Consider the following 16,506-nt stretch of genomic DNA (forward strand, 5'->3'; position numbering starts at 1 on the left):
TCGTCAATGGTATGTTCCCTCTGGAGAGTACGGAGTATATGTATATCTTATATACTAGGTAGGTTCATTTATGACCATGTACCTAGGTACCAAGAAGACCCTAGCCCGTCCCAAAGGCTGCCCCCCCACCCTCTGCCCATCAATACCCAGCGTTCTTACCACACACTCCGACATTATCCTCGTTACCGTACATTTCCTCAGCGATTTTCCACGCCCTGGCCAAATCGCGTAATTCACAGACTCCCAAGTTGCAAAGATTTTCCTTGTCGTGCCACGAGAAAATGGCTCCGCGTCCAGGTCGTTATCTTTGGTCATTACGTCGTGATCGTTACCTGGATAGTCGCAGTCTCGGATTATGCTGTTAAAATTCCTCCTGGTTGATGGGGGCAATTTCTCCCGAAACACCTTGCTGGTCGTAAATGGAACGCGTCAAAACGGAACCGCCTCCCTATGAACCGAAAATTTCTCCCAGGCAGTATCCAAAGCTCTGGTGGCTTCGAATAAGATTTGCCGACTGTCATAATCAACGTTCTTCCTGATGTCGTGGAATCGATTCGCCTCGGGCACCAAGTCTCCTTGAGATAGGCCTTCTTCCTCCAAACCAATGATTCTCCGGGCCAAGACGGCCATTATAGGTCCCTCCCAGACACCTTCCCTGCCGGCTCTCTTGAGTTGGGCCACGGCCCGGCGTCTGATACCCCAGTCTCGACATTTGCAGGCCGTGAAGAAGAGAGGGTGTATAATGCCAAGCTCCATGGTGAAAGGTGTGAGCTCATCCTCCAAGGGTGTTGCTTCGGCCAAGCTCAGAGCTCTGGTCACATCTTCGACTTTGGACACCATGTCTTCAAAGTCATCTTTAAAGGCGTCAAAGGTGCTCTCTGGTCCACAATCAATGCACACTTTGAGCATCATGACGGCAGTCCTGATCTGGAGGCGGAGACCCAGCAGGCTTTTGGTGTCGGTACGACTTAGTCTCGGAGCCTGCGCCGAGAAAAAGTTCTCTAGAGCTGCCACCCAAGCATCAAAGATGTCGATTGCCTCTTGGCGTCGAGTCTGCCACTCTACAGGCACGGCATCTCTCCTCCAATACCGGTACATCCGAGCATCGGACTTGACAAGTTGGTAGACAGAAACAAGGAGGTTGTCGAGATGATTGCGAACTTGACTCAAGGTAAGGTTGGTCGGCAGTATCCGAGGCACTTGGCCAACACGGGTTAACAAAGGTTCCGCTCGCTCTTTGGAAAACGTGCATGCTTGAATGTCATATCGGGCAAAGACTCGAAGCAGTTCATCCAGCTCATCTTGAGGCATCTCGCGGAAGGTTGGTCGCGAGCCGGACTGTTGTTCAGGTGAATAGGGTGCGAGTGAGATGTCATCACCCTGAGGCAGATTCATTTGTCTGATCAATTCTCTCATTCCTTGCTGGTAGTGGATGACGGCGGCCATGTTATTGCGTCGAAGAACTTCGAAGCAGGCGAATAATATACTTGAAATGATGGCGAGCTTGGCGTTGGTGCTCGAGGGAGTGTTGAGTCTCTGGTTCAATTCGCGCAACGCACCCCCATATAGCTTCAGGGCGTATCGGTAGCTCTGGTCGTCAATTAACTGGGGGCTGTATTTGCCACAGCGGTCCTGGTAATCTTCATGCAACGTCCCCAAGGCAATGATTGCGTTCCGGACCACCGGTTCCTCGTGACCCACTTTGAGGACGAGTTTTGTCCAGAAACCGGTTTCGGAGCCCCCAGTGAATGCGGGCACCGTGCAATACTGAAATCGATGGAAGATACGGCGTTCTTGTGTGTTGCCCTGAAACGGTTTTGAGATTGAGTTGGGTTGAAATAGATGTTGGTAAGGCACCGTGGGTTGCTGCGGTGGCGACAACGCGGTTGATGGTGAGCTGCTGGAGCTCTCTTTGGGGAACTCGTATCCATCGCATTTACGTCCTGTGGAGGTACATCGCTTACCTGCGAGGTCAAGTGAGCACTAATCCGGACAATAGCGAGAGGTCTGGCACGGGCCAGGCGATGGGGAAGCACAACTCACAGCTGGGCTTTGTCTCGTCACATTTGATGCGGCGGATCTGTTCTTAATGTCAGTTGCATGCGATGAGACCAGTAAGAGAGCGTGGCCGGAGACAGGTTTAGTCAGACACGGGTCGACACCAGGAGTTTGTTGCTCGTTCAGCTACCCACCGATGTGGCTGGCATTTTGGAGGAATGTAAAGAGAGGTGGTTTGGGTGGAGACGGGCGGGAGGAGGAAACTCACCTTGCACGTTTTGCATCCCGTTCGTACTTTTGGTTTGCTAGCCCTTTTCCTGCGCGACGCCAAGACATGCGAGGTGCCATTGGATAGCCCATGTCTTTCACCAATCCCGCCAGGCATTGAGCCAGCGAGAGCGAGCACTAGGTCTGTATCAGACTGTGGCTCAGGCACAGACACGTACTGTGGGACAAGCGAGTGGGAGGGGAGATGGATAGCCCAGGGGCGAGCTTGAGGTTCTGGCCACATGGCGGGCGGGCGCCGGAGTTGAGACAAGGTGGCAAGCAGACTTGCGTCAAAAGTACGAGGGGTACCAGTCGCGGACTTTGCAGTCAGGTGGCCAACAATGGGCGGCGGAGATGTGCAAGCTCGCCAAAAAAGATCTGCGGCAGCCGAGATTGGTACGGTAGCGGTCGGTTCTGCAGTCGATTCGGGGAGGGGGTCTGAGTGAGCGTGATATGCAGGTACCACCAGTACTGGAGGGGGGGGAAAAGGAGGATGAAGCAGGAACTGTTACGACGGAGCAAGCTTGCGGAAATTATTGTACGTATATACCAATGAAGGGGTCGTGAAATGCTGTCAACGTCGAGGCCGAACTTTTGAAGGTCCTTTGTCGACGAGATAGCCTGCCAGGCTGCTCCAAGAGCACTTGAGGGCTTCAGCTGTAGCAAAGAGCCTCGGGGGGCCGGAATCACCCAGGCAATAAGAGCCAGCAGACGCTCGATGGGCAGTTGCGCAGGCAAGGGCGAGCAAGCCCGGCAAGCCTGGAATGGCAATGGTTTAGGCGGTGTCGCCGACACTTGTCAATGAACAGTGGATGGTGACTAGGTAAGCAGGTCTGTAGGGGCAACTCGTGGGTACCACCGGAGATGGGCCCAGAGGCCCAAAAAAAATACAATCAAAATATGGGCCGAGGCCAAATTGGTACGAATGACTTTTGCAGGAGCTGGTGCAGGAGCTGGTGTGGTTTGGTGTGGTTTGGTGTGGTTTGTGCGGTTGAGGTTGGGAAGAGAAAAGACAAAAGGACCAGGAGGAGCTTCGCTGGCGGGGAGAGTTGTGTGATCCGCCTGTGTCCACGGAGCGGAGAGGCCGACCTGCGCCTGTGTGGCCCGGCACGTCTGATTGGCTGGCTCGTACCGATAGACTGCATTGGCCGTGCGGGGTGGCTGTGCAACCGCAGCTCAACCCTCTGCCTGCTCTGCTCACACTCTTACACAATGACGGGATCACACATGCACTCAGTACCATGTCCGGAGTAGCCTCGACGCATTGCCGCTTCCTTACCGAACACGCACAAAAGAACGAGCAAGCAATCAATCGGGCTGGGTGCGAGGCTGCAGGAACGCGGCCCTTGCAATTGGTCAAAGAGGAGGAACCGAGCACATCTCCCAAGAAAAGACCAGCTTGCTGAAATTCCCCATCATGCCTGGACAGCAATGTTTTTAGATCCTCATAGTGGCTCACCCCCGGCTGTCTCTGCACGGGTATGAGATCGAGCAGCCGCTCCTGTGGTGAGTGGCTGATGACACGAACGCAGCCACCACCTCGACGCTTCCGACATAACCAGTACATACGACATACGCGAGGCCAGGCTGAGTGATACTTTGGACAATCTGTTTATGAGATGAGACTGCCGAGACCATACTCCTCTTGTTACTCGGTATAGAGGGCATTGCCATTCTTGCCCAAACACGTGTCCCTTTACCCAAATCCATATCGGTCTCTTTCACTTCCGCAAAGTGCTGGGCAATTTGGTATCATTGTCCTCTACAACTCGTCATGCTGTCCATGTCCCGCACCAGCCGGGTTCCATGGCGCTCTCTTCCCATGCAAGATCTCCAACAGAAATTCTTCTATGTTGTCCGCCCCGATTCCTTTGACCGCCGGATACGGAAACACCTGATCCTTCCAAGCGCTGTACACGGTAAACCCGGGGTAGTGGCCCCTATGCAGTCCAAGGCTTGGGGAAATGTGACCATATTCAATGCCGTCGATGGTGACAAAGTTGACGCAGTCCTTGTACTGCTTTGCGACGGGGTGAAACTTTCGACGGAGTGAGGCGCGGTCGGCTGCGTCGGTGACGAAGATATACGCGATGAGTTCATGGGACTGTTGACGTGAGGGGCCAGCATCCATCTCGCATCAGAAGAATGTTGATGGAAATTACGCTCATATAGTTGAGTTCGTTTCGTCGAGTCAGCTCATCTATGAGGGGTTTGCCAGCCTCAAGGACGAAGCTCTCAATGACGGAGCGTTTTACGGCGCCATGCAGAACCTCTTGATCGCCAACATCCGTCTTATAAGCAATGATAGAGGGAAACTCTATCTTCTCTTTCTGCGCCAGTCTCTTGTCGTCCGCAATTCCAAAGACGAACTGGTTACGGAATGCCTCTGCAACCCTTGTGAACTTTGACCTCATAGAACCCTCATCTATCTTCAGATGCGCCACGACCGTCACGCGATCTATCCCAACCAAGTCCGTAATGTTTTTGACATTCACCTCCGAGACTGCTGGAAGCGAGGCGCGCACAACGAAGGAAACGATGGCAGATGCTTTGCGCGGCCCCCCGTATCGCGTCGATTCATCGGGAACATGGAAGAGGCGTATAGCAGGATAGGAATGCACCTTGTGCGCAGTGCACAGGGATGGTTCCGCAGTCCAGTCTATGCTCACGAGCGGGTAAGTGAGTTGGAACTTCGCGGTCGCCCATTCCGAAGCAAGGGATTTGCTTGGAGCTGTCCATGGCTGAATTCCACGTCAGGAAAAAGGATTCGCGAGCTCTAATCAGGGACATTAGATACCGCGACAAACGCTACGAGCGTGAGAGGATTGGAGTCGAGAATTGAATGGAAGTCGATGCTGGACCCATGGTGCCATTGTGCGTGGACTGCGGCCGCCAGACTACCAAGGATGACTCGACCAGAGACCAACATTTCCACAGAAATAGGGAGTTGAGGACATTGAAGAGATGTGAGGAATGGGTCTGATACTCCTCATGGTGTCCGCTGAGAGAGGCCTTGTAAGCTGCAGCGGTGAAACACACGAGGGAGAGGAGCCACTTCAAGGGGCAGCAGTAAAGGAAGATAGGATAGCTGTTCCATCTTCAGGAGAGCTGATTGTATAAGGGGATTCACGGCCTCATCGTCGTAACCTGCGGGCTCAAGAAGTTTGTCGACCATTTGTGAAGGTTGGAATCTGCCTGCACTGATGTTGACCTCCAAGATGAAGATCTTCGGGAGCTGTTATCTTATCGCCAGCCTGACACAGTATGTATATATGTACTGTATCAACCGCCGGCCATGTTGCCGCATTCAACAGCCAGGCAACCTTTCCCCAGAATGTACACACCCTCCCTACACCATCCACCTCCTCTCTCGCGATCCGCTCGTGGTTTACATAGCCAACTTTCTCATCACTTTCGAGTGCGAGCACCTCCTTCGAATGAGGTAGGTCGTGTGCGCAATATTCCCGAAGTATCCTGATCTCAAGCTTACCTTCATTCATAGCTCCTCAGCCTTCATTAGCTCCCAAACAGCCGACCAGGACGGTACCCAAACCCTTCGTAGCACGCGACGTTCTAAGTCTGCCACTGCTTCCCGCGATGCTGTGACGCGCTGCATTGAAGAGCGCGCTCCGCGCTTCCAGGGATTTGACGCCCCTCACTCACACCTTGAGCCGTTGCAATTAGTGCGATGCCATGCCAACGAGACTTACGATCTTCACACGGACTGGTTCACGTCTGCGGCGCAGACGACCCGCTCGCACGGTGGGAACCGTCTGACATTGTTCTTTGCATACGTGAAAGCAAGTGCAGACATTTCCGCCGGCGGCACGACATTCCCACTGCTAGATGCGCCAAAGGACGAACATTGGTGTGAATATATCGATTGTGACACCCCATTTGACGAGGGTGTGACCTTTCTTCCCATTCCTGGGAACGCGGTGTTTTGGGTGAATCTGGTTGGTGGCCGAGGGGACCAAAGGGTTATCCACTCAGGAAGCGTGGTGACTTCTGGGGAGAAGGTAGGGTTGAATATTTGGACAAGAGAGGGACCGTTGAGTCCCAAACTCACAGGAGAGGTCAGCGAGGACCATGGCAATGAAGAAGAGGATGAAGAATAAGGGAATACTGCACGTCGCTGTAAAGCGCAGGAAAGATAGCTCTGCTCGTCTTCGAGTCTCCGAGCCGCGACTGCACCAACGGGCAGTGACGTCAACACGCGGATGGAGAAACATTGTTCCGACAAGAAAAGTGAAACGCGTTGACGCGATATTCCCCAGCAGTGGCTGCGCCCAACAGATACCAACATAGCCATATCCAGAAAAGAGATATCGGTGTATTCATAGACGCCTCTCAAAGTACATGAGTCCTATGGTAGGTACAATCATGCCCGTCGCAGCACAGCTGAAATGAGACCTCTGAGACCTCTTACCAATGTGCAATCCTGGGACCACTCCCCTCAGCGATTTTCGTGTCGCGCAGGTCTAACAACAGGAAAGGCTTCTCTCCGTCGTCTCGCCAAAGATCATGCAGCACTGCGATCTGCGCTACCTCCAAATTACCTGTTCCCAGAAAGCGACCATGGCTCATCGCTCCAAGACGATCTCACCCAGCTCGTCGTCTGTATCACCGGCGCTGAGGGCACGCCCTATTCCAAAGGATTATGGCGTCTACATCTGAAAATGCCCCTGGACTACCCCAAAAGTCCTCCGAAAGCCACCTTCCAGACCCGAATTTACCATCCAAATGTGGATCCTACGACTGGAGCAGTGTGTCTGGAGACGTTGAAAAGAGATTGGGATCCCAAGTTAACTCTGAAAGACATCCTGGTCACCATATCATGCTTGTTGATTCAACCCAATCCTGACTCTGCATTAAATGCTGCTGCAGGGGCTCTGATACAAGAAAGCTACGACAGCTTTTCTACACAAGCGCAGTTGATGACGAGGATTCATGCGCCCATTCCGAAGCATCTGTCAGATGCTGTCCAGGAAGCGAAGCGCCGTGGGGAGGAACCTGAGCATGGGTCAACAGAGAAACGTTCATCTTCTCGAGGAAAGACTCCAGAGGACGACACGAAAGAGAACGAGCCGAGTGAATCAAACACAGCGTTTAACTGTGCACAGACGAGGATGAAAGACAAGCGCTCACTCTCGGAAATAGCCTTGTCCGAAGAAAGTGACGTGCAAACTTCGTCCGAAGCAATCGGAGAACCAAAGAGAAAGTCACCTAAAACAACGCGGGCCGCTGCGCCTGACCAGAGCAAGTCAGTTTTTCCGGGCGTCTCCGGTGAACTCGAGAACCATAGAAACGAACATGAAGAGCAAACCATAATGGCACAAAATAAGCCAAGTCTGCTCTGCCAATTGCCGGCGTCGATATCGCCCGCCACACGAAGAACCTCGAACATAAGTGCAGCGAAGAAAAGGCTGCCGCGGATAGGTATCCGAAGACTTTGAGTTCAAGGGGTGGAAGATGTCCAGGTTGTTCTAGATCTTCTTTGTACCGAGTGTTGGTCAGAGCGTTCAAGCGAATTCCGTGAATACTGTTAAACGGGAGGCTCGCGTCGTGTCGTTGGTATGCCACCTTGGCGGCTGGGACACCATGTTGCCACCCACTTGCCAAGTACGTGGCCCGGTAATTCCAGTCAAGAGAAAATGAACCCATTCATAACCTGTCCGGAGCACTCGGTGCTAGGTAGAGAGTAATCTGTACATAAGATGGACTGGGTTGTTTAGAGAATGCCCAATGGCTGGCGCGAAAGGTTCACGAGTACCCGGTATCGTGAACCACTAAACCTTGAGAGCCCATCGAGCTTTGTCCTGTTACGTAGGCAGAATGCTGCTTTTCGTTCACAGTATGTACCTCGTACGAGATACTCAGTATTCTACTCCGTAAACCCCCCTCGCCCCCCTGCTTCCACCCCTGAAAAGCTATAACAAGGGATAGCGCGGGCAGGGGCTGACACCTGAAACCCAGCGCACAGACCCCAGCCATCACCCACCCAACCGCTCCAACCTCCAATAAGACTGCAACCAGCCACGCACCCTGCCACTTTAGGCTAGCATCGACCCACTTGATTCGCATTTTCCTGCACGTCATTGGCGTCTTCCATCTGCAAACAAAGAATAGTCCAGTGGCCCGCCAACATATTTTTCCATTTCTAGCCTTCTGCTACTGAACAAATAGAAGGCCAGAAGGGGGGTTGGTTGATATGCACATACGGCGGTTGCGGCGAAGGGGTAACATATATAAGCTCTGAAAGAGAAAAGCTGCTGCAAACATCTGGCCTGATCTCCTTCACTTCAATCAACTTCGATCCTCCTGTCTGAGTCTCTCGCCCTCCAGCAACATCAATTATTCACCCTGTGAGAAACGACTCCCTTGCACTGATAGCGTACCTCTACGCATTTCTGAGAAGAGAATTCAAGCACATTTAAACCGCATCAGCTCGCAGTGGACAGGGCAGACAGCTAGATTTTCGTCTACTACATCAACAAAATGTACACTTCACAGACCACGCTTTCCTCACTCTCCCTTGTCATCGCTTTCCTCCTGCAAATGACACGCGCAGACGTCACCATGTCAGCCGTTTCCCAGATATCAGACGGTCAGCTCCAAGGCCCAGTCGCCTCAACAAGTTTGCCTACCGAGTCTTCGACGTCGTGGTCACCCAGCACAACCGAAGAGGTCTCATCGTGGTCGACATCGTCCTACGAGAATCCCTTCACGATCTACACTTCCATGACCAATTCCCTGGGAGTCATCACCGGCATGCCTTCGGTCGTGACGTCTCAGCCCACGCAGCCCGCCGTCGTCACCAGCCAGCCCGTTTCGCCGACTCTACCCAGCTACTCGGGATACTACTACGGCAACGGTTCCAGCACCACATCGACCCAGAGTATTTCGTCCGGTCCCACGACTCTCGCGACCAGCACGATCAGTGGGAGCTCGTACAATAGCGTTTCAACCACCTCATCAGGGACCGCCATAGCCACATTCGCCCAAGTCACTGGCGCAGCAGTCACGAACAAAGTCGCCGGTGCTGGTCTCGGCCTTCTTGTGGCCGCTCTTGGCTTCTCCTTGCTGTGAACTCCTCAGCATTTGGACCTATAAATTGTTGTCCTTCTGAGAAAAAGAGAGAAAGAAAAAAAGAATCCTCGTCATCTACGATGAAGCTTTCTAACCCCGGGGGTTGTATGCATAACGCATGCGAATGGTGGATATTGAAAGCGGCTAACATGGAGTTGATTCAGCCCTGAAAGTTATGACTGTAATGAGGATATGATGGAAAACAGGACTCCCGACGATACGGAAATGGATCGTATCGATCAATGTATCACGACAGAGAAGCGCCACGGCGTATGACGCGCCATATGAACAATGTGTCTCGCGAAGGGCTCTAGATAGAGCAGATTATTGCCCCGTTAAGAAGGCTTTTCTAATCGAATAAATTAGTTGAATTAAAATTTGGAGATTATTTCTTGATTTCTACTTAGGTGTTGTCGTGATATGCGCGTCCTCTTCCGGATCGATATAGACCTCCTGTCACTTTCTCGACTGCGATTGTGGAGGATGTCCAATACTTGAACAATTCGAACATCCATCGATCGTTACCTGATATCTTTGAAGTACTCCGTACATAGGCCCACTTCACGTTCCACGACTGCGGAGATGATGGTACCCCGGGGGAAATGAGACTCACGGCCGTTTGCTTCTTCGTCTAGCCTCCTTAACGAATAACGGAACGGATGGACATTTGCCCGCCGAAGCCGCTTTTCGGTGGTTTGCCACCTATTCAAAGAATCCAGCAACTGAGTGAGCACTGCACTGGTCGAGGAAAGTCGCACTGAGTGAGGGACTGATCTGCTCGCGGCAGATAGCCTTGGTTGAAGTGGCCATCGTTTCGGGGCCTCTAATGACTGAGAAGTATAGGATCGAGAATCGGCGTAATCCAGTCTCCGCTATTTTGATAATCCCTCCCGTATGCCTGGGTTTCCCTCTCCCAAAGCGGAAGATCTTAATTGACGTTTCACTCATGACCATTTCAACTTTTGGACCCGCCGCCTTGTTGTTTCGCCCACTCTGCAAAAGCTCTCCTCTGAGCCCTGATATCCATAAAGCCCACCCTCTCCTCCAACCCCCGAAAGGGATTCGCTCCTCCACCTTCTCGCTCAATCTGCCCCGCCCATGCGCTCCAGCTGACGGGTTTCAACGGCTCGGAGCCCAGTATAAGACCGAAACATGCAAGGAATACTGAGATCAGGGTTTCGAGCTTGATGTCGAGAGGAAGAGCGGCGTTCTTATGGAGTTTTGTGGAGAGAGTCGAGAATTCGTGAGCGGAGTAGGCCCTGCATTATGTCCGTCAGTACTCGAAATCTTAACAAACGGGTTCTGCGGCACGCATACGCATGGAACAGGGACAAAAGTCCAACAAGGACTAGAAGTCGCGAAATTAGCGGCATGCTGGATTGGCCCTGGTTGTTACAGGTTTCGCAAGAGTGCACTGGCCCTGCGAAGACGCAATGAAGTTGTGTTCGAATTGTCGGATAAACTGCGGAGGCCAGAAACAACAAACTAGTGCCGAAATAGGTTCTTCCCTCGCCGCTTTTACTTTTCCAGCCTCTCTCTGTCTGTCTTCTCCTCGATGTCACTGTACTCGGTAAATGTCTCTGCTCCAGAAGACCATAGAACCTTTTACTGATGTATGGCTACTCCCGTACCCGATTGAAAGCCATGCGCAGCTACCTGGATGGATCGATACCACGGTATGTGGTGATGGCGTGCTCCAGGCCGAAGGAGCCAACCAGTTAGCGGGCTTCGCCGAATCAGCCACCTCTCCCCTTCAATGGAGCGCAGACATTGCAGGTTTCTTTTCAAGTTCGGATGAAACTGCAATATTTGTGCTCTCATTTTGTCACTTCCCCGAGTCTGTCAGCTTCTCCCCGCCCGATCATCCTTTGAAGATGTTGGAGTTTGTAACGAGATTCTCGAATGACGCCCGTAAGCAATCAATTCCCCTGGTTCTCCTGCTCGAACGAGTGTCGAAAGGCGTCAAAGCAAGCCGACTCCGTTTGCTTTCGATGGCGCTAGCGGTACAACGAGACATTGGTGCTGATATGCAACTCTTTGGAACACAATAGTTGGGGTTGAGAAGAGCCTTAAGTTCTTACAGTCGACTTCGCAAATCGCCGCAACTATCGGTTACCTGTCACCCAACGAGGCTGCCCAGTGGCTAACCGCTAAGAATCAATTTGCGCTCGGTGAGCACCTTCCACTATGGTTGACGACACCATGCATACCTCCTCTGACCGGCGGCAACTTGAAATTGTGCTCGGAAGATCGGTGACTGATGACCTCGGATGTCCAGCACGTCGGTATCTTCGCCTCTTCAAATGGATCGACTGCTGGAATCTGGCGCACAACCAGTACCAGTCCTTTCTAACAACAAGTAAGACAGCGAAGCAGAAACTACCGAAACAATCTCAGCCACAAGTCGCTCAAAACAACATCCATTTTCTCCTCATTGTCTCAAAGTGGTCCTTGCTCGGCATGTATCTTTTCTTGGAGATGTTTACAATTGTGCGTACTCTGCCTCAGTATCGCAAGTTACCTCTGATATAAGGCTGACTAAAGGCGTTTAATCTAATCAACTAGGTCGATGCAGTTCTCGGGACTTGGCGACCTTGGGCGGTGACCATGCAAACTGAATCGTTGAAATTCTGGTTCTATGCGTTGTCAGTTTCTGTTGCCTTGGATCTATACGAACTCTTATTTGTTTACTCCGACTCCGCATCGTCGCAAAGCGACCAGCCAGCCTACCAGAAGGAGGCTACCTCAACCATCATCGAAAAGACTGGTGACAAGGGCGTGGCCAATGAGCCGCCACAGTCGAAAGCAGGACATGCTAAATCCGCAAAACGCCGCGCTGTCTACAGGCAACTGGCAATTGACAGCTGTGATTTGCTGATACCAGGTGCAGCGGTGGGCTTGCTCCAACTCGATCCCGTCACAGTTGGCGTTGCAGGCACGGTTAGTGCATTGCTCGGCGGCTCGGATGTTTGGCAACGGGTCAATGCTTGATTGGAACAGTGCCTGTAAGGACATGGGGGTGTTTTCGGTCTCTGCTTTCGCTCTTGCGGGGAACAAAGATCTTGGAACTAGATTGTTCTAACTCTAGGCCCTGCACGGGGAGGAGTGCTGAAGCCGCGATACCATAATCCCTGTTTACGTCAGCCGGTTTGAACAAGGAGCTGCGTTATCTGACAGCGGCGACGACCAGAAGCATTGGAAATGTGACACTATGAATCAGTGTGCATTTTACTGATATCACAGCTTGCCTTAACGCTTAGCATGTTGGCTTTATCGACTCTCTCGAATTCAGCGAGCTCTACATAGGAGCTGGCGTTCACTGAAGTGCTGTTAGGCGTTGTTCTGCCGATTCTGACACAGCGAGATTTGAAAGTTCGAATCTAGATTTTATTTTCCGAGTTAACTATGTAAGTTTGAAATCTGCATGCCGTAAGGGCTGACTATATTAATTTCATTATCTCATCAAGCTAAGCTGGCGTAATAGCCCTCATCCTGGTTCAGCAGATAGAAGGCATCTGGCTCCGGCTGACCGAATCCAGCGTGCCAGACGGGGCTGGGCAGGCTCATCAGGCCGCCGCCCTCTTGCGGGGTGTCGGCGAAGATGTACTCGAACGTCTTGGCCCACTGGACACGGTTGTTCAAACCCTCAAGGCCCCACAGTTCCTGCAAGAAGTGCAGGAACGACGTGTGCGTGTAGGCCGAGTTCTCGGCGTACATGGTCCCCTGGTTGTGGATGAGCGTGTTGGGCGAGATCCAGGGGGAGATGGCGAACGCGGGCACTCGGACGCCCAGCCGTGTGTAGTCGTAGGTGACGTTGTGGCCGTCGGACATGCCAGAGAAGGTGATGCCGTCTTCAGGCGCAGGGATACCCACCGGAGGAGGGACGTGGTCGGCGAAACCTCCGTGCTCGTCGAAGTTGCTACCCCGGAGTTAGCATCGAAGAGCGATATGTCGGGAAAGATGTGGCTTCAAGTAAGAGCGAGACCGCGAGAAACAATTCATACGGTGGCTTTTGTGTGGAGACTTACATGATAAGGAGCCTTTTAGAGTGAAGATCTGTTAGCCAAGACAGTCTGCGGGGAAAAAAGCGAGGAGAGAAGACGCACAGATTGTCCCAATAGGAAGAGTTACGGAGAGCATCGTAGAGATGCTTGATCATCATTTCTCCAGCGGCCATGTTGCTGGTAGGGTGCATGGAGTCGATGGTGCAGCATTCGGGGTTGATGTACGAGAATTGCGGCAGCTCGTTGTTGGCGAGGTCCTTGTAAAATTGGTCCGCATGCACGAGTCTGTCCATGGCGTTGTCCTGGACCCACTTATACATGTACGCATCGATGATGTCGGTTTCGTAGTAGTTTTTCCAGCTGATGTTCTTGTTGGACAAGGCCTCAAAGATGGAGACTGCACAGCTCGTGCCCGTGGTGTTCATGAACCAGCCAGCGGATTGGTTGGTGTTGTCGACATAGCCGCATGTCGAACCTGAGGTTGCGAACTGTCTGTTTGGGTTGGTAGGTCCAGGGTGCTCTGCGTGGTAAGTGTCCCAGAAAGCATAGTTTTGGGCCAATGTGGAGAGCGTGGTCGCCATTTTGGGGTCGTAAGCCTTGATGACAAAAGAGGAGTCTCCTGGAGTGGCGTTGTACCTTTCGGACTGTCTCTCGATGAAGCCTGACATGTCAGGGACATCGTCAGCTGTTGGTTGCCATTTGCGATAGATCTCGTAGCTGGTGCCCGCAAAGTTATGGTCCGGGTCTTTGAGGGGCACTTCAGCCTCGTATTTGCCGGCGCAGATCAGCAAAGGCTCGTTCCAGACCGTCCAGTTTGGGTTGGTGAACTCGTTGCAGAAAGTGATGTTGCGCAAGTTGTCAATATCATTAAAGTCCCAGTATCCAGCTATGTTGTCGAAGGAGTGGTTCTCCATCATGAGGTATACAACATGGGTGATTTTGGAGCTTAGATTTTGCCATGTTGCTGCCCGTCGGTTGACTGGGACAGCAACAGCAGAGCTGATGAGCGCGGAAGCACCCAGGAAAGACAGAGGGGACAGCATTCTGAACAACAGGCTACTTTGCGTGGGTTTTGCGCTTGGCAGCTTTCCAAAGGAGGAGGCAGGGCACTCAGTTTTATGCCTTCTATCTCATGCATTGAAGAGACAAATTTTCCCTCAGCGGCGTTCTCCCGGACGGTCTTTACCGCTGGTGGTCAACGTGATGCTATAACCTCTCATCCCAGGTACCGTGCAAAGATCAAACAGCCAATGCTGTGTATCCTCGTCGACACGTTCCTTTGGCATTCGGACAGCGCTCGACGACCGGCATGTCACCTTCTGAGAATGGGAAAACAACGTGTCCGAGTTTGAGGGCGTGCAAAGGTAGCAAGTGGGTAGCGAGCTTGGACAAGGTGCTGCATTGATTGCCCGGATGTTGGAATACAAAAGAGAGCTGCCATTGAGAATGGACAGAAAGCCTGATAGCCTCGTGAAGTGGGGGTCGTGGGGCGCCTGGAGCACCTCAAGCCCAGCTGGGCGGAGCGTGCATTAGGTTTGTGACCCACTTACTACTGTATTAGTATAGTGCTAATGCTCTGGTGGGAAAGGGAGCTTGGGGAGCTTGGCCCATGCTTGTCCCGACTCTTGTTTCAATCGCCAATCATCTTCGCTTCTTTGCAGCTGACAAGGCACGTTGTCCATGAAGCTCAGGTGGCCAGGCAACACAATCGTCATTCTGCATGGAAGTTAAGTTCCTGAGCTGCTTCCAGTTTCTTCCTTCCGCCACGCTAAAAGCCATAGGCCATGGAATTTTGTTCTGTCGAAGCTGGGCACGTTGCCCGTCGACAGGCGTTCAATTGACAGTTATTCCGTTGTTCTCCCACTAGGCAAAGTTTTTGTCATCGATCCCATGTCAAGTACTTGACGTGAATCTCCATCAGGAAGGTAGGAGATGAACGCAAGCTTGCTGCCTCACGGCTTCAACTCTTGATTGTGTTACATTCGTACAACACCCCATTACTGGGCAAGGTAAAGCCGGTGAGGCTTGCGGATGCTGAGGGATCTCTATAGCCTGGATACGCCCAGCCTCCCCCCATTGCACAAGTCCCTCCTCGAGCTCTGTTTTTTTCTCTCCTCTCGATCTCTAGAGCTGCCGAGGACCTTAGTTCTCTAGCTTGACAGCAGAAAAGGTTGTCCACCAAGGATCTATCCTCATAAAGCCTTTTCGTTACAAGATGTCAATCGAAAGCTTCGAAGATACCAATGCAATGGCTTCCATGCTCAGAGCTCTGATGAAGCGCTCGTATACAACAGTACCCGCTGACACAGAGAAAGACGCCATGTTGGGACAAGCATCCTGCCACACCAAAGGAGACGATGCGATCGAAACCAGCAGTCAGACCTCCGCAGAGACTGTCTGTGAAGGACCTCAACCAACTTCAGAAAGAGAACGCAGCCCCGTCAATGCAAGAATAGTATCTGATGCCATCATCGGTCTTTCAGACGGCTTGACAGTGCCCTTCGCTCTCACCGCCGGTCTCTCTGCTCTAGGCGATACAAAAGTTGTTGTTTTTGGTGGTCTCGCTGAGCTCATCGCAGGAGCAATCTCAATGGGCTTGGGTGGCTACTTAGGTGCAAAAAGTGAAGAAGCAGCATACAATGCCACATACCGCTCGACACGGTCACAAGTTCTGGAATCAAGCGGCAATCTGTCCTCGGAGATCACATCCATATTCGCACCCTACCATCTCTCACCCTCCCTCCTCAAGGACTTTACTCATCAACTCATTACCTCCAACAGTCCAGAAGCAGTTGTGGACTTCCTCATGCACTTCCAGCACAACACGCCTGAACCCGCGCCCAGTCGGGCGGTAGTCTGTGCCATTACAATCGCGTTGGGATATTTCATTGGTGGCTTCGTACCACTACTCCCATATTTCTTCGCGAGTCACGTCACGGAAGGGCTGATATGGAGCATTAGCGTGATGGTTGTTGCACTCTTTGTTTTTGGATACGTCAAGACTGGGTTTGTCGAGGGCTGGCGAGGTTGGGGAAGCATGAAGTGCAATCTTGCGGGTGCGGGGCAGATGGTGATAATTGGAGGCGCAGCAGCAGGTTGTGCCATGGGCGTTGTTAGGCTGTTCAATTCTCTGCAATAGACTAGTCGT

At 52.2% G+C, this 16,506-nt stretch overlaps 9 protein-coding genes across 9 annotated transcripts; 5 read left to right on the forward strand and 4 right to left on the reverse strand.

Moving 5' to 3' along the window:
* Positions 1 to 429: 429 nt before the first annotated feature.
* A1O5_08799 (uncharacterized protein) lies at positions 430 to 2,207 on the reverse strand (the record flags this gene model as incomplete). Its single annotated transcript, XM_007749380.1, has 3 exons — positions 430 to 1,964; positions 2,044 to 2,080; positions 2,193 to 2,207. The coding sequence occupies 3 exons, from the start codon at positions 2,205 to 2,207 to the stop codon at positions 430 to 432; spliced, it is 1,587 nt and encodes a 528-aa protein (XP_007747570.1).
* Positions 2,208 to 4,027: 1,820 nt separating this feature from the next.
* On the reverse strand, positions 4,028 to 5,194 carry A1O5_08800 (uncharacterized protein; the record flags this gene model as incomplete). Its single annotated transcript, XM_007749381.1, has 3 exons — positions 4,028 to 4,369; positions 4,428 to 5,006; positions 5,063 to 5,194. 3 exons carry the CDS (start codon positions 5,192 to 5,194, stop codon positions 4,028 to 4,030), a joined length of 1,053 nt encoding a protein of 350 aa, XP_007747571.1.
* A 289-nt stretch (positions 5,195 to 5,483) lies between these two features.
* On the forward strand, positions 5,484 to 6,383 carry A1O5_08801 (uncharacterized protein; the record flags this gene model as incomplete). Its single annotated transcript, XM_007749382.1, has 2 exons — positions 5,484 to 5,707; positions 5,768 to 6,383. 2 exons carry the CDS (start codon positions 5,484 to 5,486, stop codon positions 6,381 to 6,383), a joined length of 840 nt encoding a protein of 279 aa, XP_007747572.1.
* Positions 6,384 to 6,671: 288 nt separating this feature from the next.
* On the forward strand, positions 6,672 to 7,721 carry A1O5_08802 (ubiquitin-conjugating enzyme E2 S; the record flags this gene model as incomplete). Its single annotated transcript, XM_007749383.1, has 1 exon — positions 6,672 to 7,721. One exon carries the CDS (start codon positions 6,672 to 6,674, stop codon positions 7,719 to 7,721), a length of 1,050 nt encoding a protein of 349 aa, XP_007747573.1.
* A 1,123-nt stretch (positions 7,722 to 8,844) lies between these two features.
* Positions 8,845 to 9,354, forward strand: A1O5_08803 (uncharacterized protein; the record flags this gene model as incomplete). The annotated part of the gene is made up of 1 exon (XM_007749384.1): positions 8,845 to 9,354. The coding sequence occupies one exon, from the start codon at positions 8,845 to 8,847 to the stop codon at positions 9,352 to 9,354; it is 510 nt and encodes a 169-aa protein (XP_007747574.1).
* Positions 9,355 to 10,309: 955 nt separating this feature from the next.
* On the reverse strand, positions 10,310 to 10,727 carry A1O5_08804 (uncharacterized protein; the record flags this gene model as incomplete). The annotated part of the gene is made up of 2 exons (XM_007749385.1): positions 10,310 to 10,613; positions 10,672 to 10,727. 2 exons carry the CDS (start codon positions 10,725 to 10,727, stop codon positions 10,310 to 10,312), a joined length of 360 nt encoding a protein of 119 aa, XP_007747575.1.
* Positions 10,728 to 11,541: 814 nt separating this feature from the next.
* Positions 11,542 to 12,345, forward strand: A1O5_08805 (uncharacterized protein; the record flags this gene model as incomplete). The annotated part of the gene is made up of 2 exons (XM_007749386.1): positions 11,542 to 11,844; positions 11,920 to 12,345. The coding sequence occupies 2 exons, from the start codon at positions 11,542 to 11,544 to the stop codon at positions 12,343 to 12,345; spliced, it is 729 nt and encodes a 242-aa protein (XP_007747576.1).
* A 471-nt stretch (positions 12,346 to 12,816) lies between these two features.
* Positions 12,817 to 14,401, reverse strand: A1O5_08806 (uncharacterized protein; the record flags this gene model as incomplete). Its single annotated transcript, XM_007749387.1, has 2 exons — positions 12,817 to 13,273; positions 13,461 to 14,401. 2 exons carry the CDS (start codon positions 14,399 to 14,401, stop codon positions 12,817 to 12,819), a joined length of 1,398 nt encoding a protein of 465 aa, XP_007747577.1.
* Positions 14,402 to 15,573: 1,172 nt separating this feature from the next.
* A1O5_08807 (uncharacterized protein) lies at positions 15,574 to 16,497 on the forward strand (the record flags this gene model as incomplete). The annotated part of the gene is made up of 1 exon (XM_007749388.1): positions 15,574 to 16,497. The coding sequence occupies one exon, from the start codon at positions 15,574 to 15,576 to the stop codon at positions 16,495 to 16,497; it is 924 nt and encodes a 307-aa protein (XP_007747578.1).
* Between the last annotated feature and the right edge of the window lie 9 nt (positions 16,498 to 16,506).

The sequence above is a fragment of the Cladophialophora psammophila genome (genome assembly GCF_000585535.1).
Source record: "Cladophialophora psammophila CBS 110553 chromosome Unknown aczJe-supercont1.14, whole genome shotgun sequence".
Classification (NCBI taxonomy): Eukaryota; Fungi; Ascomycota; class Eurotiomycetes; order Chaetothyriales; family Herpotrichiellaceae; genus Cladophialophora; species Cladophialophora psammophila.